Source organism: Diplotaxodon limnothrissa, linkage group LG8 (assembly GCF_057381915.1).
Source record: "Diplotaxodon limnothrissa isolate DT_005_m linkage group LG8, D_limnothrissa_male_GT1.1, whole genome shotgun sequence".
In the NCBI taxonomy this organism is placed as follows: Eukaryota; Metazoa; Chordata; class Actinopteri; order Cichliformes; family Cichlidae; genus Diplotaxodon; species Diplotaxodon limnothrissa.
This window is the reverse complement of record NC_140603.1, coordinates 30,257,222-30,282,138: the sequence shown is the minus strand read 5'-3', so window position 1 is coordinate 30,282,138 and position 24,917 is coordinate 30,257,222. Positions and strand designations below refer to the sequence as shown.

Here is a 24,917-nt window from a genome sequence, read left to right as displayed (position 1 = left end):
GTTGTGTTTTGACTGTTAATCCTTGTTGAAGTTAAAATAACGAATGTCTCTGTGAACCTGGGCATGGACTTCACTGAGTGCTACCGAGACACGGTGTCCAGTGTGGCCGCTGCTGCTCGCTCAGGCTGCACTAGGCGGCTGAGGACGCTGATTCAGAGAGGCTGCAGTGTGGACTGTCGGGACAACCGAGGCTGGACCCCCCTGCACGAGGCGGCGGCAGCTGGCAGCAAAGTGTGCGTCCAGGAAATCCTGTCAGCTGTCAGAGGTAAGAGAGGCTGCTGCACAGGTATCCAGTACTACTTCCTTTAGGTGTCTCCAAAGGCGGATCATCTGCCTTCCTTCTTCTCACCCTATCCCAGCATCCTCCTCTGTCACACCAACCCTCTTCATGTCCTCCTTCACACGAACCTCCTCTGAGGTCTTCCTCTTTTCTTCCTGCCTGGCACCTCCATCTTCTGCATCCTTTGGCCACTGTCCGTCTTCTGCACATGTCCGAAAGGTCTCAGCCTTGCCTGTCTAACGTTGGATGCAAAGTTAGAAGAGACCCTAGTGTCCAACAGTCCCCATTGCTCCAAACAAGAAGGGGCTCAGAGCCAATCCCGGATCTTATCCCACCCTCACCTTCAACCCATCTGTCACTCCTACCCTCCTCCACCACTGTCTCACTGCCCTCTAATATGTCTTGCACCAGCCTCACATACTTCTCTGCCACTCCTGATGTTCTCATACAGTAACACAATATGTTTGGGCCCATTACAGTCATACTATGTTTGACTGGCAGATGTACCTGGAGCAGCTTCAAAGGGATGCGTGTCTACTCCCGGGATCGAATCAGGGAGCTTTCACTTGATAGAAAGTGAAAACTGAGATTATTTATTGCTTTTTCATAAATACATGCTCATTTTGCATTTTTAGGACAGCAGCATGTTTAGTTCAAAAAACATTTAACAACAACTGCCAAACTTTTGAAAAGCAAAGTGCTTTCACATTGTTGCCCGATGTGGTATTTCAGATGGACGACAGGTCGGGACTACTCAAGTACATTACACAAGTACTTCTTTACTCAAGTAACGGTGAAAAAGTACACAAAAGTACACACTCTGATATGTGCTCAAACTTCCACCTTCCATATTAATATTATAATAAAATATTATTTATACAAACTTTATTTCAACTTAAATTCAAATTCTAATAAATTAACTCAGCTTGAACTCCTGATATGCTGAATAAAAAAAGAAAGGGAATTTAAAAAGCTCTCTTTGCTGCTGACTGCACTTTAGATGTGTGACTTTGTCGTGAAACCCAAACAGTAAGATGACTATAGTGAAAGGTTAAAGTGGGATTTTACAGATTTTGTGCACAGCCTGTCATCAGCCGGTCCGTCCTGCTCCTCTTTATGGATTTATCCAGCAGGATATGAGCTGATGTTACATGAGCTGTCGTTTTATTGATTTACATGGATGCTTCTTTGTGAAAAAGATGTACTTGTACTTGTATTGACAGGCAGAATCTGATACTGTGGAGCCTTTCATTGAGCCAGGTCAGCTTGACACTGAAAAGAGCAGAATCCTAATATTTTCCATTACATGGCGTTCCCATTGACAGCATAAGGCTAGTGCAAAGGTGGAATCCAGTGTATGAATCAGTTTGTGGCTTTGATGATATTTCTTAGAAACATTGCATTTAAAATGTCCATTAGAAAATGTTAGTCTCTCCTCCTCTTCTGTAGCACAAGCCGCAGCTTATGGGCATCTGCACCAAAGAAATACCGTTCCATATCATTTAAGCCAGGAGTGAGGAAGTCCAGGCCTCAAGGGTCGGTGTCCTGCAAGTTTTAGATGTGTCCTTGATCCAACACAGCTGATTTAAATAGCTAAATGACCTCCTCGACATGTCTTGAAGTTCTCCAGAGCCCTGGTAATGAACTAATCATGTGATTCAGGTGTGTTGATCCAGCGTGATATCTAAAACCTGCAGGACACCGGCCCTCGAGGCCTGGAGTTCCCCAAACCTGATTTAAGCCTGATTGAATCCCAGAGTATACTGAATAAATAAATGATGCAAACTGTATTTTTTTTCCTCTCTGATCTCTTCATGTGCGAGCACCGGTGATGGATATTGTTCCTTCTGCTTGGGGTCTGATTAGTTCGATGTCTGGAAAGTACCCAAAGACAGGAAATAGTAGCTCACATATGTTAAACCTAAACAAAATCAGCCTGGTTAGAAAATGTAAGAAGTAGAGATGTTTGTGTTAAAATGAAGAGAGTAAAATTCAAAGTAAATGGCCTGTATTTATATAGCGCTTTACTAGTCCCTAAGGACCCCAAAGCGCTTTACATATCCAGTCATCCACCCTTTCACACACACATTCACACACAAAGTAAAGTAAAGTACAGAAGCACAGTATCTGTACTTCATTACTTCCCACCTCTGAGGGTATTTCTACTCCTTCTACTTCTCTGCTGGACTCCAGATGGATGTGAATGATTAATGGATAAATCAGTCACTTCAGCAGCTGTTTTAAAGTTATATGTGCGTTTCTCTTATTTGCGTTTTGTTCTTCCTCTTTGGTTTCCGTCTGTGTGCAGCACGCTCCTCCAGCTGTAGTCGTGTTTATGTGAACCATCTGACGCATGAGGGTGAGTCTGCCTGTTACCTGGCAGCGCAGTGTGGACACCTGTCAGTGGTCCGACTGCTCCTCAAAGCACACGCTGATATCAACCAGCTCACTAACGACTTGTCCTGTCCTCTTTATGAAGGTATTACAACTGCGCTTCACTGATGTTTAATTTTTTTCTGTTTTTGCTTGTCTAACCCTTTAAGCTCCTCTAACCAAATGAATGTCCCAAAATGTGCTTCCAGCTGTTAGCCACGGGCACACAGATGTTGTAGCACTGCTGGTAAGCAAAGGTGCTGAGGTCAACAGAATGCACACAGAGTCCGGCTGGACCTGCCTGCACCAAGCTGCATATAAGGTAGGCATTAGCATTAGCACTCACGCTCTTAAACGAACAGTTTTCATTTAACAGTAGATCATGACTTTTTGGTTTCGGTCAGGAAAGCATGGTCACATCTGTTGGGGATTTTCCCTTATTGCCCTTAAGTTTTCTGACTGGCTGCAAGGCACAGAGAGAGAGAGACTTTGTGCATGTATTAACCTTTTTATTACATTTCACTTATAAATGAACTCATTTTTTACCTTTGAACACCTGCAGAAAATGTGCAAACTGGCACATAAAAGTTCAGCAGAATGCAGGGATGCAGTGATTTCTTGTGATGCTCACTGTGAAGAATGTAGGGCTTAAACGTTCCTGCTCTCTGCTGCCAGCATTAGCTGTGGGGTCCTTGTGTGTTTGCTGATTGTATTTAAGATCATGTTTCTCCCAAAGGGCCACACTGAGATCGTGCGCATTCTTGTTAACAAATGCAACCTGGAGGAAGTAGATGATTACAGGATTTCCCCGTTATTTGTGGCTGCACAGTACGGACAGAGGGGGTGCCTGGAAATACTCGTTAACGCCGGTAAATATGATTTACTTTTAATGGTAGCTGTACATTTGTTTTCCTCCTTGTTAAAGGATCTCATGCTCCATGTCCTCTTGGCCTCTTCTTTAGGAAGTAATTAAGTAAAATAGATTACACAGTTAATTTTTAACCTGCTTTCACTTCAGGTGCCAACGTGAACACGCAGGCAGTTGATCTGAGTACACCTCTGTTCATCGCCTCTCAGGAGGGACACCAGGCCTGTGTGGACTTCCTGTTGGACCACGGGGCTGACCCTAACATGGTCTGCAGTCACGACTGGCCTCAGTTTGCCATTCACGCCGCAGCCCAGTTTGGTCACATCGGGTACTGACACATAAATTAACCTCTTTTAAAATAAGGCTGATTGTGTATTTTTGACATTTTGATATTCTGTCACTCCAGCATCCTCAGGAGCCTCATAGCTGTTACGGATCATGCGTGCGACCGTGGCGAGAGCATGGTGAGTCCGGTGTATGTAGCTATTAACAGCGATCAGACCAAGAGTGTGGAATTGCTGTTGAGGGAAGGTTACAGCCCAGACGCCCAGGACTGCTCACACACCCATGGCCTCCTCTCACCGCTCTCCCTGGCCTTGTATCGCACACCCCAGAAACCTTACAGGTGTGTAAGAATGCCGATTTTACCACCTTGCACATATTTGCAAGATAAACCAGATGGTTTATTTTAGTTTGATATTAAAATCTCTTTCAGTGAGTCGGTGAAACTGCTGATAGCTGCAGGAGCAAGGTTGAATGAGGAAGATTGGATTTATGCTTTGGCCACTGACGAAGCAGACCTGCTGCAGCTGATATTTGAGCACCGGTGGATACCTCGCCCAGAGGCTGTGACCAGCGACGAATCTGTACTGCAGCATGATGGGAAAACTGAGCTGAAGCTGAGAGAACTGAACGAGATGCTCTGTGTGGCTCTAAACCAAGTACATTTTGCTGGCTGCTGGCTTCCTCCTCTCCTGAAGGCAGGACTGGAACCATCTTTACTGCTTCAGCCCCACATGTAAGGCGCCACTCCACCTCTGTCTCCTTAGTTATCAACAAGCTGTAATAGGTTTGTTCCCTGTTCCCTGTTTGGGCCTCTAAAAATCAAAAGCTTGACTTTGTTTAATTTGGCCAGGCACAGTTTCAGGGTCACCCTCTCATGCACAGCTGCTGTTTGGAGAAATCACAGAGGATGTTCTAAGTAAACAGTTCTCTAACTTTCTGACTCGCCCACTTCAGAAGCCAAAATAAGGTCAAACCCCACAGTTAACAGGTTTTATTAGTCAGTGATGTTAAACGAGGATCCCAATTAAATTTTAGTGACATTAAGATTAGCACAGTAGCATTTGCATCAGCCTGTTTTTGCCTGCCAAAATCAAATTCACTCATCTTAATTGCGCTCATTTTATTTTCCTACCTTCACTCACCAGCAGTGGCCGTTTCCCCCACCAGAAGAGGACTTCGGGGGAATAATCTTAAAAAAAAAAAAAAAGCTTCCATATTTAAAGCTGTTTGGATATGCCTGAGAAAATTATTTTAAACAGGAGATCGGCTAAATTTAAGTCAGGATCCAAAGCTGGTTGATCACCCATCATCATTATCTGTTCCTTTGTGTCATCTGTCCTTTGTAGGTTGGAAGAGGCAGACAGCCAGGTGTTAAATTACCTCCTTGAGTTTGTAAACTGGTCGACTTTATCTCCCCATTTGAAACATATTCTGGATCGAAGGGTGGCAGAAAAGTCCTGGGATCCACATCCATGTTTCGGTACAGCAGTAAATATGCACTGCAGAGTTTAAATAACCTGCACGTGGAAACACTGCAGCGATTGATCTTTTCTCTCCACCTTCTTTCAGACTCCGTCCCCTGTCTTTCCCACATCTGCCGGCTGCAGGTCAGAGCACTGCTGGGACCAGATATCCTGATGAGGACCAATGTCGTCCAACAGCTTCCTGTCCCCAACCTGCTTCATGATTTCCTTAAATTCAGGGACATCCCAGAAGCTTCATACCCACACGCGCCACTATTGCCAATTTTACAGCGAATCGAGGAACATCGCAATACACACCAGCACAGACATGTTCTATGACCACATCGGTGTCTTATGTTCAACCCAAGAATCCATATTATTCCATTAAATGCAAATATTCAAGTCTGGTTCATCATTTTATGCACATTCCTATTTGGAGTATGGATGGATTGGAGGTTTAAACAGAAGAATGTCAGGTACAGAAGAGGGACAAATTAATAGAAAAACCAAAAAGCCTCTTACTAAGGTGTTGGACCACCAGAACAGCACTACTGCTCCTTTATGTTTATTCTTGAAATGTCTGGAAAGTCACTGGAGCGCTGGACACTATTCTTCCAAAAGATATTCCCTCATATGTTTTGATGATGTTGGAGAGGACCGTCTAATGGTCAAACATCTCCCACAGGCGTTCATTTGGATTGAAATGTTGAGACTGCACACGTGTGATTCACACCATTTTCATATTCTTCAGTGACCCTTGTGCCCTATGGATGAGGGGAATTCTCACTCTGGAAGAGAGCATACATTAGGATAAAAGCCAATCACATAGACAAACGTTGTATTGATTTGCAGTGATCCCTCCCCTTTTTGTGCAGGAAGTACAGCTAGTGTCAATAAACAGCTCACTAGTGGTTAAAATAACAAAGCAGCCAAGAAATATATATCATACAAATAGATGTAATTATCCAAACTCATTCATATTCTTCCTCCGTTTTATTGGCACCAGATCATCAAAAGCTGTACGGGGACGATTAGATGGCTCGTACGAGTCTACGCACTGCAGGCGTGAAGGATTACGGGGTGTTTTTTTCCTTTAATTTGTCATCTATCCGTAGCTTACTTCACCTGTTACTTTCTAGAAATTGTATTGTACTTAAGTGATTTGTAATAAATTTTATGGCTAAGCCTTTGGCATTAATGCTATGATTTAATAAAATTATTTTTCTAATTAAAGTGAAAATTTCCCCAAACAAGAGATATTTGTTCGCCTCATTTATCAAACGACATGCTCTGTTTGTGAAATGAAAATAAATGCCTGCTGCTGCATTCTGATTGGCGCAGACTTGCGTCAGCATCACCGAGACCAAATCTGATTGGCCGACATCACATTTCGGGGCGTTGCATCTGACAGAAGGAAGTAGAGACGCAAGAAACCAGCTCGTTTAAGGGTGTGTTTACCTGATACTTACAAAATAAAATCTGTAATGTAATGCCGTTAAATCGCGAGCTGAGGAAGGATATGTCTTAATGTATTTCATACGTGAGTATGCTGTGCTTGTTTTTCTGGAGCGGACGTGTTTTTAGCCCGGCGTACACACGCTGGCAGCTGTAGCCTGTTAGCTCGATGCTGCTCCGTGTGCCTGTGTTGCCATTCAGCGCGTCAGATTAGAAAAATACACTCAATCAGCCGCGGTTAATTCTGAGAAGAGGCTAGCTCACTCAGCTGCCTACACCTGTCCTGTTTTCCGGTCCGGGTGAGGACGAAGCGGCGACGCTAATGTCTGTTGATTTTTTTCTTCTTCTTTAGCATATGGAAATATCAGCAGGTAGCAGGTTAGCGCCAGTTGTAGCTAACATCGGAGCGCTGTTGGCGAAAACAAGGAAAGCGGGTTTAATTTGCTTTATTAGAAACTTCTGACAGGTGTCATAGTACACCTGTATACACCGATACTGGGTCTCGGTTAGTTAACTAATATATAATACTATATATTACTGCAGCAAACTCTAAGCAGAGCGGAAAGTCCTTCAAATGAAAGTTTATTGTATGAATCAGTCAGGGAAAAAATAAATAAATAATTTCCTATAACTATATATTTGTAACCACCAACATGATGCTCTTGTTGTCAGAAATCTTTTGTAAAAGACCCAGATAGGCAGCACTTCAGTCAGCAGTATTTGTGCAGACCAGTAACGTAACGAACACATAAACACCACGTCACTGGATTTTACATTCATAAAGAAAATCAAGAGTTAGATGGTAAAACATCCAAAATGTAAACAAAGTTTGGGAAACCTAAATCATCAGAATATGTTGCAGTTTGAACAGACATCCTTAAAGTAACTGCCTCCAGGTCACATACATGAATCCTCCCCCTGAGAATTTGTTAATATTTTTTGCAGCAGTTTGGAGTCAGAACGAGCTGAAAGTTTAATATTAATCCTTTCATCATCACAAAGCAAAGCAGCCTTTAAGATGCTAGAGGGAAATAAAGCATCAGTTAGTCTGCGGGATAACTGCAGACCTGCTGTATTGATTCACTGTCTTAAGTCCTCCTGCTCGAGTGCATAATGTCCGGGGCTTTTAATTTCTTCTCTGCCATCTATGTCCCTTGCAGCTGAGGCCAGGATTAGTGAGAGGACCTCTCGTCCGTACGTTATCCACATGAGGAATGCTGGGAGCATGCAGCCCATGTACAGAAGAGACGCTGGAGTCTGGAACCAAACGAGAAGTCTTCTCTACAAGAATCTGCTCATCAAATGGAGGACCAAGCAGCAGAGCCTGCAGGTGCAGAAACATTTTATTTAAATGTGGCTGCCATCACCAGGGTGTGAATGTGTGTGTGACTGGATATGTAAAGCGCTTTGGGGTCCTTAGGGACTAGTAAAGCGCTATATAAATACAGGCCATTTACCATAAATCCAATAAATAACTAATGTTTCCAGAGTTTCTGAAACATGCGATTTTTACCATAATCTAGCAGCCTGATGTCGAGGTGTGTTCTGGTTTCTGGGGAAGTCTCGGCTTGTGTCACTAAGTCATTGAAAAGGTCGTGTTTTTACGCCTGTGTGCTAAAAGTCGCTAAAAGTTGAAGCCACTCCATTGCTTCTTTCTGCTTTCTATTTCTGCTTTGTTAGACCATGCATTTTTTATTCGGCTTTAAGTTGCGTCTATGCATTTTTTATGTGCCTGTGTATCAGCTTTTCTTTTGACTTGGAGCTCTCTGGGACCGCCTCCATCTTCAACAGCAGTCAGGGCCGCCCTAAGCTCCGCTGTGAATAATACAGCCTGTTTATTTCACTCACAGACCCGCCGTTACCCCAAAGACTGGATTTGTTCTACATTTTTAGAATCTAGTAATCTGTTGCAGTGTTTTTGTGAGAAGTGTAGTTGTTCAACAGGAAACTTGAGCTTTAGTTGGGAGAAGAAAATGTTGACACCATATTTAGTTTGAGTTTTGTACACAGATGATGCCAAATTACCTAGAACATGCTTCACACTACATAATCATCTCTCTTCTCTGGTACTGTCTACCACAAGCCTCAAACTCTTGACATGCCCCCCTCTGAGTTCAGCCTTACAGGTTGTTTATCAATAGGAATATAATTTTTTTCTTTTTTTATCTCGCGGTTTGGTTTTGCAGTTAGAGCCGCTGCGTGCATGCAGTCATCAGTGAAAGTAATGTCTTTTCTCACTAAAATGTACCTGTAAATTCATTTCCTGTCCCACAGAGCATGAATTTTCACCAACTTTGGGTTGTAATGCTTTGGACATACACAAGAAAACATATTTAAGAGACGATGCTATATCTGATCTGACCTGGGGGATATCAGGGTTTACTGAGCAAACTATTCACATTCCTTCTGTGTCCCTGTCTGTGCAGGAATTGATCCTCCCTCTGCTCCTGTTGGGGCTCCTGATACTCATCAGCACCCTGAATCCTCATGTTTACTATGGCGGCATCAGCACGACAGAGCTGGAGAGTGACAGCCACTTCTTCAAAGGCCTCGGCTACACACCAATCAGTAACATCACCACTTACATCATGGAAGAGGTGGCTCAGAATATGCGTAAGTCTGAAAACCATCTGCGGGGTTCTGTGTCCGTTAGGTTTGTGCAGAGGGTTCGAAAAGAGCAAACTGAGCATTTTTTCCCCTCCTTCAGTTATGCAGGATCGTCTGGAGATGTTCTCCAGTGAGGAGGATCTGGAGAACGCCAGCCTCTACGAGCCCTCCAGCTACGTTGGCGTCGTGTTCATGGACAGCTCGGCCACATCTTACAAACTCCGTTTCCCGCACAACCAGCTGCCTTTACCCAGTGACTACACAGAGTCTATTGGTAAAGCCTAATTATTGAAACTATTATACTTTCTCCCGCTTTATTTTTATGGATTGGCTCAACTTTATTTTAAATGGGTACAAAGTTTCTACACTTCCCTCACAGTGACAGATCAGAAGCTCATTTGTGTTGTAGACTTGCATACATCTTCAGATGTGCTGCTAACTGCCTTTGAAAGAGTCCTTTGGTGTAAAAAAAACCTCCATAATGAATCGTTTAAAGTACTCGTGCTGGTTTAAAAGAAACAGCAGTCAGTGGGGGCATTGCACATGATCTTGGTGGTAAAATCCTTAAATGAGTTATCATTGTAGCCCTGGCAGGGCGCAGCAATGCTCTGCTGTGATTGGTACTTATTCTTTTTTGCCCTGGTGAGTGCGTCTTGCTCTTTCTCCATCTGTAGGTGCCGCCCTTCTACTGCTGGAGTTTTCTTTTTTGTTTTTTTAAGGGTTAAAGGCTGCTTACTCCTGGGCGTTGGTGACTTATTATTTTGTTTAGTGGCCAACTTCTGGGTTTTCCTTTAGTTTTGCCTCCTTTAGCTCCTTTTTTTTTTTAAACCCACTTTTTGTTAATCTCCCTGCTTCACCTGGACACTTAGGGGAACGTAACATGGACTAATAATTTGTTATTATGAAGATGTTGAAGGGAAAATAAGCGGGAACTATCAACACTGGATCTGGCTGTCACCCAGAACATCTGAAAGCGTTTCCTCTCCATTAATCAGACATTGAAGGGAGAGAAAAAGTCGATTTAAACCATAAACATGCTTCAGCTTTCTGGATCCTGACTTGTAGCTCTTTTGGTATGAAGGAATATAAAAAGATGGAAGAACGCATGGAGTGGAGGAAGAGATGAACAGAACTGTAAAAGAGATGATTCCCTCTTAGAGCTGATGTGTGACGTGCTGTGGTGTTGTTTTATATTTCATACAGAAATGATCAAATTTAAAACAGAAGTGTTGAAATCTTCAAACTTTTAGCCTGGACTTATATTGATTCTTACACATTTACTTTAGTTTTTTGGACTTAAAGTATATTTATTCTATTTTTACTATATTAGATTTTTAGATCATTTACTTTTGTTTAATCTTTCCTTGTATTATTTTATTGAAAAACTAGTTTAAATGTTATTTTATTGCTGTGATGTTTCATCTTTCTAATCTACTCTATATTGATGGTCATTGTATATTATTTGTTATGATTTATATTGAATCACCTTTAACAAAGGTCCTTTACAAATACATTTTGATTGATTGCTGTCGTTGCTTCGTCTCCTGCAGCCAGCTGCTTGTCGAGCTCTGTAAACTGCAGGGCTGCAAATTACTGGTACTCCGGCTTCATTCACCTCCAGTCTCTGATCGACGCAGCCATTATTCAGGTGAGACAGGCTGAAGCTCAGCTGCTGTTGAATTTCGGACATTTGAACTGCATTTTTCACACATGGATTTTCTTTGACTACGTTACTGAAAAAAGTTTTAAACTCTTTTATCATCTTTTGTGCTCAGATGCAGACAAAACGTTCGGTGTTGAGCGAGCTCGAACTGAAGGCGGTGATGATGGGTCAGCCCGGCTCTGTGGAGGTTGAGAAGTTCCCCCACGCCCTCATCTCCATCTACCTGGTCCTGGCTTTCACGCCTTTCGTCACCTTCCTCATCGTCAACGTGGCGGCTGAGAAAGAGCATCGTCTCAAAGACACCATGACCATGATGGGGCTTTACGACACAGCCTTCTGGTGAGGAGAAACGGCTTCGGCCGCTGCACATTCGGACACTCGGACCAAAGAAACTCACGTTCATGTGTACGTGTGGTTTGACAGGTTATCATGGGGCCTCCTGTACGCTGCTCTGGTGACCACCATGTCCATCCTGATGGCCATCATCGCGACGTACACAGCGTTGTTTCCTAACAGCAACTTCCTTGTCATCTTTTTCCTCATATTCCTGTATGGAATATCATCAGTGAGTAGAGCTGGGATGGAGGGAAAGCAAAGAAATAAAGAAATAACATATAGCTGTGGCTATTTGATTCCAGCCTTTGTGTTGTTAGTAGTGAACGTTCGTTCCTCTCATCCATATCCTGACTCTGTTCCACAGATCTTCTTCTCCTTCATGCTGACTCCGCTGTTTAAGAAGCCCAAGTTTGCCAGCACGGTGGGATCCATGCTGACGGTGGTGTTTGGCTGCTTGTCGCTCTTCACCGTCCTCGTGAAGGATTTCCCACAGCCGCTGGTGTGGCTTCTGTGCCTGCTGTCGCCCAGTGCCTTCTCCATCGGCATTGCACAGGTACAAACACGCTCTGGTCTCCTCTGGAGTACTTTTCTCCTTCTGGAATAAATTAAATAGCAGCTTGTTGCAGTCCTCTCTCACCTCAGTGTTGATCCTGTTTTTGTTAATTGAATTAATTTAGATCATTTTTCTATTAATTGCATCATAAGTGATATTAGGTTCTTTCTGCAGCTTGCTAGAAATGTCAATATAATCTCTGCAGTTTTCCAGCCTTCATTTTTCAGAAAGATGAAGCTTTGTGCAGTAGATGCCACCGAGGCTGATCTCAGTGCGTATTTGTCTAATATCTATTTTAGGTTGTTTACTTGGAGGCACAGGGAGACGGTGCTGTATTTTCTTCTCTGACTAACGGGCCTCATCCTTTGTACGTGCCGTTGCTGATGCTGGTTGTGGACTGCATCCTTTATCTTCTGCTGGCTACCTACCTGGACCAGGTGCTGCCTGGTAAGTGCAAAAATATTTGAACTCAGTGCGGTCAAACACTGGTTTTTGCCAGAACAAATCCAGCAGCTATTAATTTAGTAAAAGTGTGTTTTTTGTAGTCACCTTTTTATCTTTTACATAGTAGCAAAACAGCTGAAAATACACAGTGTTTACCCTCTATTCCCCCATGTGTCATAAGGCCAAAAATGTAAAATTTTCAGGAACCATTTGAATTTTCTCTTTAGTTCAGGATTGGGGAACTCCAGGCCTCGAGGGCCGGTGTCCTGCAGGTTTCGGACGTGTCCTTGGTCCAACACAGCTGATTTAAATGGTTAAAATGACCTCCTCAACATGTCTTGCGCTACAGATCAGTAGAAGCTTTTGGGCATTGAGGAAAAGAACAAGCTGAGATCCCACAGCAAGTTTGAAAAGCCCTCCAGCGGTGTGCTGTGCAGCGAGTGGGAAATAAACTGTCAGATGTTTCCCTTTTCACCCACTGAGTGTGTGCAGCACTGCTCTGCAGATCCATCTGTACTTCAATTAGCGTTACACCACATTGATCGTGCTGCTTTAATTGACTGCAGCATTAAATCGCCCCACTGCTGGTCGAAGCTGATTGGGTTAGCAGTTCTGTTTGTTTTGTGTTTTCATTTTGTTTTCATGATGATTTTCTGATACGCAGGTGAGTTTGGAATGCGGAGGTCCTTGGTTTACTTCCTGAAGCCGTCCTATTGGTCCAAACACAGAAAGCGCTATGTTGAGGTGAGCTCGGTGTACGACACTGAGCTGAACGGCGCTCCTGGTGGGGACGAGTCTATCGAGCCGGTTTCTCCCGAGTTCAGAGGGAAAGAAGCCATCCGGTAAAAGCCTGAACTTACCAATATTTCATTTTATTCTTATGTCAGGGCTCACAGAGTACCTTTACTAAAAGTATGGATTCAGAGGACTGAGAGATGGAGGCCCTGAGAGCTTCGGGTAGATCAGCGTTAGGCTCAGCTGTAGCATCAGCTGAGGAGAGCCTGGAGGTCCAGCCTGTAACCTGAGAGCTGCTCTTCAACTGACTCTGCTGCTGTGTTTACGCTTCTCTCCTTTCAGTTTCACTGTTTCTTCATTGCTCGCTCGTTTTGTTTCCAACAGCATCAATAACATCCGCAAAGTGTACAAAGAAAAGGACAACGTGGTGGAGGCTCTGAGGGGTGAGTGCTTTTCTATGATTATACATGTTGTTCAAGGTTACAGCATGAGTCATGTGAAGGTGCTGTATAATGTGGGCTAAAGATCCAACCGCAGTAATAAGCAGAAAGCCTGATTTACATGGTTAGATTAGATATTTTTCCACATTCCTACAATGGACTGAAATAACATCCCGTATCTCCTCCTGTTTCTTTACCTCTCCTTCTCAGGTTTGACCTTTGACATCTATGAGGGACAGATTACAGCTCTGCTGGGACACAGCGGGGCTGGAAAGTCCACCCTCATGAACATCCTGTGTGGGATCTGCCCGCCGACGAACGGCACGGCCACCATCTACGGCTCGCCTGTGGCAGAGATTGCCGACGCGTCCGAAATGAAGCAGCTGGTGGGAATCTGCCCTCAGTTCAACATCATCTTTGATGTGCTCACGGTGGAGGAGCACCTGAGGATATTTGCTGCCATCAAAGGGATCCCACGAGCAGACATCGACGCCGAGGTAAATGTGACAATCGAAATGTTCCCGCAGTGCAAAGTCTGAAACATTCTGACATTTATCAAAGTTAAAACATACATTTGAAACATGACATCAAACCTACCGGTGACAACCTTCGACACCAGGGTTGATCGACGTTAAAAGGTGATTTGTAGTTCTTATAAACCAAATGTGCTTAAACTCGACGGCAAGAAGAAACTTGAACAGTGGCTGCGAATCTTGAGAAGAAATCTCTTTTCATCTTTAGCTGATGAAACCTATCACCACAGAGCTAATAACCCACAGAAACCAGGAAACTATCAGCCAATCACGTTGCTGCACTGGCATATGCACAAACACACAGTAGTTTCATTTCCTATAATTTCAGGGTGTGTGGTAGCAAACGTCTTCTTATCATCCTAATCTGTGGTTTCCACAGCAAAGCTGTAGGTAGATTAGAAATGTTCTTTGCTAATCATCAGACTGACATTTGTTCAGTGCTCTGGGGGGTTAGACTGAAGACCCCGAGATTAATTAATGAAGCGCCGATGTAGTTGAAGTATAAGTTAGAAGTATGTATAAGAAAAAGCGCTCTTTGTGAACAAATTTGCCACATTTTGGTGATTCTATTCATACAGTTTAATATATCCAGTAAGTGATGATGCTTTAAATTAGATGGGAACATCAAATTTATTGTAAAGATGACTGCAGAGTTGTGAGACTTGCTTCTAGAAGGTCTTTAAATCCACTGTTTAAAAAGTAAAAATGACACACGGATGGGGTCTGCGTCTATTTTCCTTAAGATTTAGATTTCATAGAAAGTTGTGGAAGGTGGCTAAACTCCAGAGCATGTTGGTGTCATAGTTTTCATGTATGTGCATTAGTGCTTTCAGCAGGAGAATATGTGACATTCTTGAGGTTGTTTAAAAAGCTGTGCTTGTTGAGCCTTAGTGTGATGTTTCCTTCTCTGACAGGTCACAAAGGTGCTGAAGGACCTGGACCTGGAGAAGATCATGACGGCTCAGGCCAAGAATCTGAGCGGAGGCCAGAAGAGGAAACTGTCTGTGGGCATCGCCATCCTAGGAGATCCAAAGGTACCTGTGCGCAATCTTACTTCAATTTTTCGAATCCAGACACCAGTCCTTCTTGGATAACGTGAGTTTGTGGTTGTTTCTGTCAGATCCTGCTCTTAGACGAGCCCACGGCCGGCATGGACCCCTACTCCAGGCACCAGGTGTGGTCTCTGCTGAAGAGTCGCCGGGCCGGCAGAGTCACTGTGCTCAGCACGCACTACATGGACGAGGCAGACATCCTTGCTGGTACGAATGCTCCTTGTTGTGTAAGATACACAAACCCACACTTTGGACTGGAAATATAGACCAGAAATTGTGCTTTATTCTTATCCTGGATGATGGTATCTCAGGATCTTCTAGCTTGATCAATATTTTAATCAGGAGCTGGTGTTGCAGAAAATTTTCCGCCTTTCTTGATGATGTTTAAAATAAAACCGTTTGACCGGATGAACAGTTTTCACTCAGGTTTGTTGTGTATGCATATTTTAAAGTATGCTGCTGACATATGCTCCAGCTTGGTGATGTTATTCATCATGAGGTCAGCGCTGAGTTGCCTTCCTTGCTGCAGGAGAATTTCAAGAGTGAGATTCAAGGTGCAGAGGCGAGCAGAAAACACCAGCACAGCTTTATGTAACCGAGCAGCAGCTCCAGTTTTATACTCGACCCATATGAGAACAAAGGTTTATCTCCACGCGAGTTGAAAACATGTCTGATTTATTTTTTTTGAATGTTTGTTTCTGCAGATCGCAAAGCTGTGATCTCTCAAGGTCAGCTGAAGTGTGTTGGCTCCTCTCTGTATCTCAAGATCAAGTGCGGTGTGGGCTATCATCTAAGGCAAGGACCCCTTCATTGACTCTTACAAGAACCCAAAAGGAATAATTAATTCGATTGTTTTTGTTATTGCTGAGTTTAGAACGTGTATTAACCACGGGCGTCTTTATCGAACTAGATTTAGATGTTTTTCTTCATCCTTTGCAGAATGTCTATCAGCGAGGCATGTGACGCAGAGAAGATCACGTCTTTGGTTAAGCAGCACGTTCCCAAAGCCAAGTTATCCCGACAGCACGAGGCGGAGCTGACCTTCACTCTGCCCTTCGAGAGCATGGACACGTTCCCAGGTTCGATTCACAGGAACGTCCGTCGGTCACATTTAAAAAAAAAATCATGACACGAGTCGACCATACAGAGGTTTCCTTTGTGCGTGTTTGTTTTTTGAGCATTAAATTGTACTGATTATATTTTTAGTTTACAGTCGGGTCACGTTTTTGCACATTTATCCTGACCTGATTCTCTGATAGCTGCCTGCTTTCTGTAGCAACACGCATGCAGCTGTGCACACACATGTACTCCTAAATGTGCCCATCAGCAGTTTTTGGTTTACCTGCCTTGCTTTGACATTGTGCATTGTATAAAAATGTTTTTAAAAATCATAACTCCGAAGCAATCGACTGCAAATAAAGCAATTTCTTGAACCTCTGAATCTGCACTGGGGCAGAGCAGAGTGATACTGGAGCAGTTGTTCCTGCTCAAAGGGGAAAGTTTACTTACTCCTGGCCTTCATGGTTTCTTTAATATCCTTTAAAAATATCCAGACAGTATTTTAAAAATAGAGTATGACTCAGTCATGATTCAGCTTTGACTGTGAGCCACGCAGCGCGCTGAGCGGTCCTGAATTCATCTTTCGTAGGCCTGTTCTCGGAGCTCGACTCTCAACCCAGACTGGGAATAGTCAACTATGGTGTTTCCATGACAACGCTGGAAGATGTTTTTCTACGTTTGGAGGCAGAGGCTGAAGTGGATCAGGCTGGTGAGTGTGTCGCCAAACTGAAGATTGCTGCTGATTTCAGTTTTTCGAATGGAAAAAGTCTGCAGGAGCTCTGGTGTTGAGTAAAAGTCGTTTCATGTCTTCAGACTACAGCGTGTTTAATCGAGAGCAGGCGGACGACGAGTGCGACCCCGCCTCCCTGGACGACACGGACCAGAGGCTGCTCACGTTCTCCGACACAAAGCCGGACGTTGTGACGGGTCACGCCCTGTGGCGGCAGCAGTTCAGCACCGTGGCGTGGCTGCACATGCTCAACATGCGCCGGGAGAGGAAGGCCTTCATTTACACGTGAGTGTTCTCCTTATTTTACTTTATTAGCCAATTTCTTTATTTTGAAGATATCATGGGTAAACCGGGCTTCTTATTTATTACCTTAATACAATACATGTTGTTTGTTTTTGTTGTTTGTATGTTAATCTGTCATATGATGGACACACATGCTCCATCTGCTCCTGTAGCTTAGAGTTAAAGAACTGAATGACATCCATAGTTTTCTGCCTCTTTGTCCAGTCACAGAAATAGGGATGTGTTTTGAGGCTTTATTCCTCCCATTTATCGAGACTTTCCTGACTCTAACCTCCCCCTTCCTCCTCTTCCAGTCTGGCCTTGTTCCTGGTGTTTGTGGCTGCAGTCCTGGTTTTGTCGCTGGCCACAGGAAACATCCAGATTCACTCCTCAGACCGCCAATTTCTGCCAATTTACCTCCTGAGGAGGAACCAGGCGCCCCAGAGATACGCCACAAGCCTCCTGGTTCAGAACTCAACTGGTGAGTGTCACAGATACAAACACGGCAGCCTGACGGTTTCTGTGTAACTGAGTTAAAAGGCTTGTTTCACTTTCAGTGGGTTTTTTTCCCTGAATAAGACTCGAGATCTCAGCTCTATCACAAAGCACAACATGATGTAAACACTGTGATGAAGCATCGCACTTCTGCACGAGTGTGAAATATCCCACTAACCATAATCATTACAATATGTCCCGTGGGTGTAATTTAACCGACCTCCTTGATGTTGATTTAAATTGTTTTTATTGACACGTATGAGCTTCTACATGATGCAGTTTTATAGTTGCAAGCTGATTAAGCTTCCTCTGAGGGGTGTCTGGGCTCACGCTGAGTGGCAACAAACTCAGATTATGTCTAAGGAGGTCTGCCCATCTCTGCTTGGACCGCTGCCCCTGTGACGCAGCAGAAAATGGTTGTATGGATGATTTTAGCCGTGCCTTTTTCGTACCTACAGGCTCTGATATTTCCGATTTCATCCACAACATCGAGTCTCAGGACATCAAAGTGGAAATGATGAAGCAGAGCGACTACATGGCGGCGGCTCCCCACAGCGCTGCCATCAACGTAACAAGATCCAGCAAGGTCACTTTAATATTGCATAGATTGAATTTAATTACTGATATCAGATTAGATGAAACTGGAGCACCTCCACCTACATTTAATGTGTCACGGTGCTCGTGTTGCAGCCAAAGTGCTCTTTGTTTGAGGGCTGCTGGCTCCTCTAACTGAGAGCTTTCTGTTTAGATGGAGTGCTGAGTTCATGATGCTGTTGACACTTTGTTTCATGTGTTGTTAACAGGGTTTCAGATACAGCGTTGCATTTAACAGCACGACTGTTCACTCCCTGCCCATGACCGTCAATATACTGAGCAATGCTCTCCTAAGAGGTCTGAATGGGACCGGGCAGATCCGAACGTGGACCAAACCCTTTGAATATGTGAGTGCCTTTGACAAATATAGAGTCAGATAACAGAGGTCGTTTCCAAGACACTAAACTTTCCCTTTGTGATGCCCATCAGCAAATCCCTGATGCTACATCCTACGCGCTGGTGTACATAGAGGCAATCATACTGGGAATGCTGGCAGCTGGAATGCCGGCATATTTTGCAATGGACCACACTCGAGACCGAGAGGTAACCAGTTAGTCACAGAGATAAAAACAGATTCATCTTTTCAACAAAAGATTTAGAGGGAAAAAGAAACGTTGTCTGGTACAGTGAGAACATCGGGCCACACAGTCACATTTCTCGTCACTTCTGTGTTTTGTTTTGGGGGTTTTGTTCCCTTTGCAGATAAAGTGTCGCTCAACTCTGCGCATCTCTGGTCTCGTACCGTCAGCGTACTGGTGCGGTCAGGCAGCGGTGGACATCCCGTTCTATTACCTCATCCTGTCCTTCATGTCCATCATCCTTTTCTCCTTCCACACCGGAAACCTGCTCAACTCCAGCAACCTCTCTGCGGTGGTGCGTCCAGCTGCTTAAAGACTTTATTCCTCTGTAATACAACACATACGTGACTTCATCTCATGGCTTCTGCCCCGCCTTAGGTTCTCTGCACCGTTGGCTTCAGCCCAGCCATGATTCTCTTCACTTATGTGTCGTCTTTCGGCTTCGCCCGAGTCCAAAGCAACAGGGATTTTTTCTCTGTCATCTCCATGATGGTGAGACTCAAACATGTGATCCTGAACAAGCCTGCTGCTGCTGTTTTTTCTTCTTCTTTCTTCTTCTTTTCTTTGTTCTTCACATGACAACAAAAATGCTTTAGATTGAAACCTTTATTAAAAATAAATTGCTTGTACCTCAGGTGTGCGTCGTGTCAGCCTCGGTGGTTCAGTTGTCCTTCGTAAACAACAATCCAGCTTTGACAAGAACCCTGCACAACGTCTTGTGTTTGTTCAACCCGCTGTACCCTCTCATGGGCTGTCTCAACTGCATCACCAAGGTAGGAGCTCAGGGCAACAGCTGCTTTCTCTGTCAAGCATACAGCTGTGTTTTTCAAATAAATACACGATCATATATCATTGGGGCTGAGGCCGTTATTGGAGTCATGTTTGAGAGCATTTCTCCATTTCTCAGGCCACCTTCCTCCCGACTGTCTACGAGGAGAACTTCCTGTGGAAGAACCTGCTCATTTCAGTTTTAGCTGTATGTATCATATTTCATAACGTGGGGGAAAAATGTGATAAACAAATGTCAGAACTGTATTTAACTGTAACTGTGTGTCTGTGCTCAGCCTTATCTCCAGTGCATCGTTCTGCTTTTCCTGCTTCGCTGGCTGGAGATCCATTCTGGAGGAAGGACGATGAAAAATGATCAGCTCTGCAGGTGATGATCGCTTTCATAACTCTGATTACAGGAACCTCTGGTTTATTTATACTGAGGTTTATTGTTTTGATAAAGGTAGAAAAGTTTGTGAGGCTTTTGGAGTTACCCAGATCCCTGAACAAAATGTGGTCGCAACCGTTTTACTGCAGTAAAAACATATAGGTTTTGATGCCTACATTAAATGCAGCAGACCTAATTTTCTTTTAAAATATTCACAGGATCTCATCCCAGTCCAAGGCCAAGGTGGAGAGGAACCTAGAAGAAGGCCAGAATGAAGACGAAGATGTCCAGATGGAAAGGGCCAGAGTCAAAGAGGCCCTCAGCTGTCAGTCCTGTGAAGAGGTAAATGTTTACAATACATAAATTAAGAATGCTGTTGAAGTCCCTGGTCCCTGTTGAAGAGTCAAGGTGTAATAAAGATTAATTTAGCCAGGCATCTTTAGTGTTTTGTTTCTCGTCGGTGATCTGAAGGCATTTTGCTCCTTTTTCTGTCTTTTCTGTGTCTGTTTAGAAACCGGTCGTGGTTGTGAGTAACCTGAAGAAGCAGTACAAGGGCAGGAGAGAAGGATTTTCTCTAAGCAAGAAGAGGAAGCTGGCCACAAAGAACGTCTCTTTCTGTGTCCGTAAAGGTACGCTTAGTCTTGCTGCTTTTTCTTATGCTGCGTGGTTCCCAACCGGCCGACTTCACCCACAGTCTGAATCCTACCCTGCTGTTTCCTCAGGTGAAGTTCTTGGACTGTTGGGCCCCAACGGAGCAGGAAAGAGCACCATCATGCACATGTTGGCAGGTGACACTGACCCCACTGCAGGCCAGGTACAGTAGGATGATACTGAAGCATTCCTCGGTCTGTTTATTTAATCATTTCAGTCATGTTACTCATGTGTTTAAACCAAGAAAACACTCTGAATCTTTGCTCGTCTTGGTCCAGGTGCTGCTGGGAGACTACAGCACTGAGTTTCGCTCAGTGGACAATCCTCTGGAGCACGTGGGCTACTGTCCACAGGTGAACCCTCTGTGGCCTCGGGTCACTCTGCAGGAGCATCTGGAGATCTACGCCGCCATTAAAGGCCTGAAAGGAGAGGACGTGCCGGGGATCATCAAACGGTAAAGTCTCGGTCTCATCCTCAGTACCGGTTTCCCCCTGACGTTTGACCACAGTGATTTCTATTTTTAACAGTCAGACAGTCAAAGATGATGTAGATCTTTAAATCTTTTCGAGAGAGAGAGTGTAAAGCTAATAACGGTTGTTGTGTGTCTGCCGTTGCTGTCAGTGTGGTGAATGCTCTGGAGCTGAAGGACCACTTACACAAACAAGCCAAGACTCTGTCTGCAGGACTCAAGCGGAAGGTGAGGAGACCCTCGGCTTGCCTATTAGTCTGCTCGATTATAATGTTAATGCTGTGTTTATCCTGCCTGATAATAAAGTATTTATCAGAAACCTGTTGGCGTTAACAGCAAAATCGACGTTTTACTCCTAACGAGTCAGAATATTTTAGCTTTTTAAGTTTCATTTTATTTTTCGCGGCAGTGACGTTTAAACGTCTCACTTCAAATGTAAAAGCCTTAAATGTATGTTCTGTCATGAAACACATGAGGTACTTCGAATCTTTTCTGTTATAGTTTTACAGTATTTGTATGATATTATTGTGTTGTATGTCTGCAGTTGTGCTTTGCCTTGAGCATGATCGGGAATCCTCAGATCGTCTTACTGGATGAGCCTTCCTCAGGGATGGATCCAAAGTCCAAACAGCGCATGTGGTGAGACGATGTTTTCCTTACAGAAGCATTTTTCTGCCTTTTTCTTGTTTCAAATGTGAAGCGCTGAAGTTCTCTCAAATAAATGTTTCTTTTCTTTCACTGCCAAATAATGTGTTTAATTTCATAAGCAATGCTACCGTTAAAAGAAGCGTTTCCTTCGTGTAGGAGGGCCATGCGAGCCGCTTTTAAGAACCGTCAGCGCGGAGCCATCCTGACCACTCACTACATGGAGGAAGCAGAGGCTGTGTGCGACCGCGTCGCCATCATGGTTTCTGGGCAGCTGAGGTTCGCTCCACAGTTGCTTTCTCGATAATTTCTCAAACTTCCGAGTCTCGGCATAATGCCTCTTAATGCTTGGTCTCTTTCCTGCAGATGTATCGGTTCCATCCAACATTTAAAAGGAAAATATGGCCGCGGTTACAGTTTGGAGGTGAAACTTAGAGAAGAGCTGACGGGGCTCCAGCAGGTGGCGCTGTTGCATAAGGAGATCCTACGAATATTCCCTCACGCCGCTCGGCAGGAGAGGTGAGCCCTGACCTGTCTGTGTCTGTGTGCAGTTCAGGGATGTCAGACTCGTTTTACAGCCCATTTTGATCTTAAGTGAGTTGGATTGGTAAAAATCCTTTTTCTGTCACATTTAATCCTTGTGCAGTTTCAAGTGTGTCTCAGTGTTTCTGCATGATAAAGAAATGCTGCTGTAGTTAATGAAAGACATCTGTGTGGCCACAATAGAAAAGCATAAATATCTCCAGAGAAGAAAAAAGCTGCAACTTTTCAGTCATTTAACTCTTCATTACTTGAATGGATGGACTTTGGTGCAGTATGAATGAAAGTGGGAAAGGTGTTTATCAGTAGGACAAGCTGTAAAATTCTTTAAAAGGCAGTCCAAAATGTATATCCTCCTATTTTTGATCATAAAGCCAGCGAGCACCGATGGCGGTGAAGAGAGCACCAGATGGGAATGCGGTCACATAACTCCACAGCAGCTAGTCCAGCTGTGAAACCTTCAGTGTTTTCTTCCTGTAGATGGCTTCAGTTGATTAACACCTGTCTTTCTTCCACTTCAGCTACACAGTGATGGACACTTAATGAGTGCCAACAGCACACTGTAAAGGAAAGCAGTGAACCTTATAAAACTGAGAAAGCAAAAATCAAATCCAGAGTAAGAATTTTGTCCTGACTGAAAGACAGAATCGTGCTTGTGATTAAAATATGATTAATGGAACGACCCAGTTTCAGCTGTTCACAAAAACTGTGTCAAACGTTAGAATGAACCGTGGAAGTCGAGCTTTAAGAAGTTAAACACTTCGTAAAGTAAAATAAAATTAACTTTTCCCTTAAAATAACAGTTGGGAGTAGATATCCTGTGCTCAACGTGTGGGTGTTCGAGGTTGTTTTTGGGGTAGAAGTAAATAAAAAGCTTAAATAAAAATGTTAGAAATCAATAAATGAGGCAAAACATGAGCTTTTATATGTATTTTTGTAGCTTATTATACCACTGATTAGATTCAGAGTCAAAACTAAAAGTCAACTAAGAGCGAAAAAAGAGAGGAGGAAGCATTATGGAAAATAGAGCTGTGGAAACACAGACGCGTGCTACTGCTCTGTGTGTCCCAGTTTAATTCTGTATGTATGTGTGCTGTTTTTCCAGCTTTGCTACGCTGATGGTTTACAAGATCCCCATGGAGGACGTCCAATCGCTGGCCAAGTCTTTCTCCCAGTTAGAGAGCGGTGAGTGAGTGCTGACCCGTCGTTTCTCCTCCACAGCTCTGCTCTCTCTCCCGTGTACTTAATCTTCTTTCCTTGTGTCGTCAGCCAAGCAAACCTTCAACTTTGAAGAGTACAACTTCTCCCAGTCCACCTTAGAGCAGGTAGGCTTACATGTCAGGCGGTCAGTTTGTACTTCCACTGGACCTCTGGATTCTTCACTCCAAGCTTTCCTTGTTTCCTTTTGTCCTGCAGGTGTTTATGGAGTTTGCCAAGGAGCAGGAGAACGAGGAGGACGAGGTGGGCTCCCTCAGCACAACTTTCCAGTGGCAGCGGCTGCGCCAGGACGGCTCCGTCTCGGTCAACCACACAGACAGCATCGTGCACCAGCTCTGAACTCCACCCGAGAGGGAGCTGCCCGGTAACTGACCAGAAACCCGAAACTGCCAGGCTTCAGCGCCTGAGGGCTCACGCCAGCACTGCCCCACAAACTGCACGCCCACCGCCTTTAAAATGATCGTCAGACCTGTGTGGGTGGAGGGGGCGGGCCTTGCATACACTGGGATTGACTGTGTGTTTGGGCTGTTGTGGCCTCTTCCTGTGGGAGCGCATGTGTGTGTTGCTTTCGTCCATCGGTGCTTTCTGATTCGCACTGACCGAGGGGCCTGCAGTCTTTCTCAGCACGCTGATGCCACACTTACTCCTCTTTCTAATGTTTTTTATCTTCACAGGGAGTCCGTTAAATGACAAAAAAAAAATTATATATATATATATAAGCTTTGTGATCCTTTCCGTCCGTCCTCCTGAGCAGGAGTGTTACTGTAAATGTGTTTTCTCATCTCTTTGGGTGTGTTTTTTTTGTTTTGTTTTTTTTTTTTGTTTACTACCGTCCATAATCGTAATGGTACCAAAGCAGCACATCTCTGAACCACACCTCCTCACGTATTGGCACTGACGAGTATCTTTGGTTTATTAGTGTTGGTAGCACGTGCAGAAATCGCTCTGTCGTTGAGCCTGTGAAGTGAACGCCTATCTACTAACATGCCTAAAGAGACATGGTACAGCTCTTTAAACCTTTAAAAAAACCAACAAAAAAATAAACTAACACCGTGTTTGCTTTTTATTCTTCTGAGGCTGAAGAAAAAAGTCCCTTCCCCTCATCTTACAGCAGCATCCTCATCTTAACGCCCCGACCTTGGTTCTCCATAGTGTTTCAGCATGCACGCTCACAAAGAGGAGGCTGGTTATTTTCAGAAGTGGTAGCTGGATTCTTTGGGGCGAGCGATGAGCGTCGCCCGGCAGCAGGATGCAGGAATATAGTGTAGAATATGCACACCAGTACATGTAGCACTCCGCCCTCATCTCATGGCACTAGAGAGACGAACGACATCCGAGGTGGCGCTAGACGTTGGATCCAGGCGGGGCTCGTTTAGGCGTTCTTTTCGTAACAGATGTTGAATGTACGCTTGG

At 44.1% G+C, this 24,917-nt stretch overlaps 2 protein-coding genes across 3 annotated transcripts; both read left to right on the top strand.

Moving 5' to 3' along the window:
* Nucleotides 1–63: 63 nt before the first annotated feature.
* Nucleotides 64–5,653, top strand: asb3 (ankyrin repeat and SOCS box containing 3). 2 transcript variants are annotated; one of them, XM_085361685.1, is made up of 9 exons: nt 64–265; nt 2,589–2,759; nt 2,863–2,975; nt 3,390–3,522; nt 3,672–3,849; nt 3,928–4,146; nt 4,237–4,539; nt 5,153–5,286; nt 5,376–5,653. In XM_085361685.1, exons 1-9 carry the CDS (start codon nt 64–66, stop codon nt 5,606–5,608), a joined length of 1,686 nt encoding a protein of 561 aa, XP_085217811.1. In that variant the 3' UTR covers nt 5,609–5,653. The 2 variants fall into 2 exon arrangements, with proteins under 2 accessions (XP_085217811.1, XP_085217810.1); XM_085361684.1 differs by having other exon boundaries at nt 64–286.
* A 1,042-nt stretch (nt 5,654–6,695) lies between these two features.
* On the top strand, nt 6,696–24,288 carry abca5 (ATP-binding cassette, sub-family A (ABC1), member 5). The gene is made up of 38 exons (XM_085361651.1): nt 6,696–6,809; nt 7,885–8,054; nt 9,151–9,337; nt 9,432–9,605; nt 10,882–10,979; nt 11,107–11,333; nt 11,418–11,559; nt 11,695–11,883; nt 12,183–12,330; nt 12,992–13,169; nt 13,447–13,505; nt 13,713–13,999; nt 14,950–15,069; nt 15,156–15,294; nt 15,792–15,882; nt 16,027–16,166; nt 16,736–16,855; nt 16,960–17,161; nt 17,473–17,639; nt 18,112–18,239; nt 18,457–18,594; nt 18,677–18,790; nt 18,950–19,120; nt 19,204–19,317; nt 19,461–19,598; nt 19,733–19,801; nt 19,890–19,981; nt 20,200–20,323; nt 20,493–20,610; nt 20,704–20,795; nt 20,911–21,086; nt 21,254–21,329; nt 21,646–21,740; nt 21,906–22,025; nt 22,113–22,265; nt 23,392–23,471; nt 23,556–23,611; nt 23,703–24,288. Exons 1-38 carry the CDS (start codon nt 6,797–6,799, stop codon nt 23,841–23,843), a joined length of 5,046 nt encoding a protein of 1,681 aa, XP_085217777.1. The 5' UTR covers nt 6,696–6,796; the 3' UTR covers nt 23,844–24,288.
* Nucleotides 24,289–24,917: the final 629 nt, after the last annotated feature.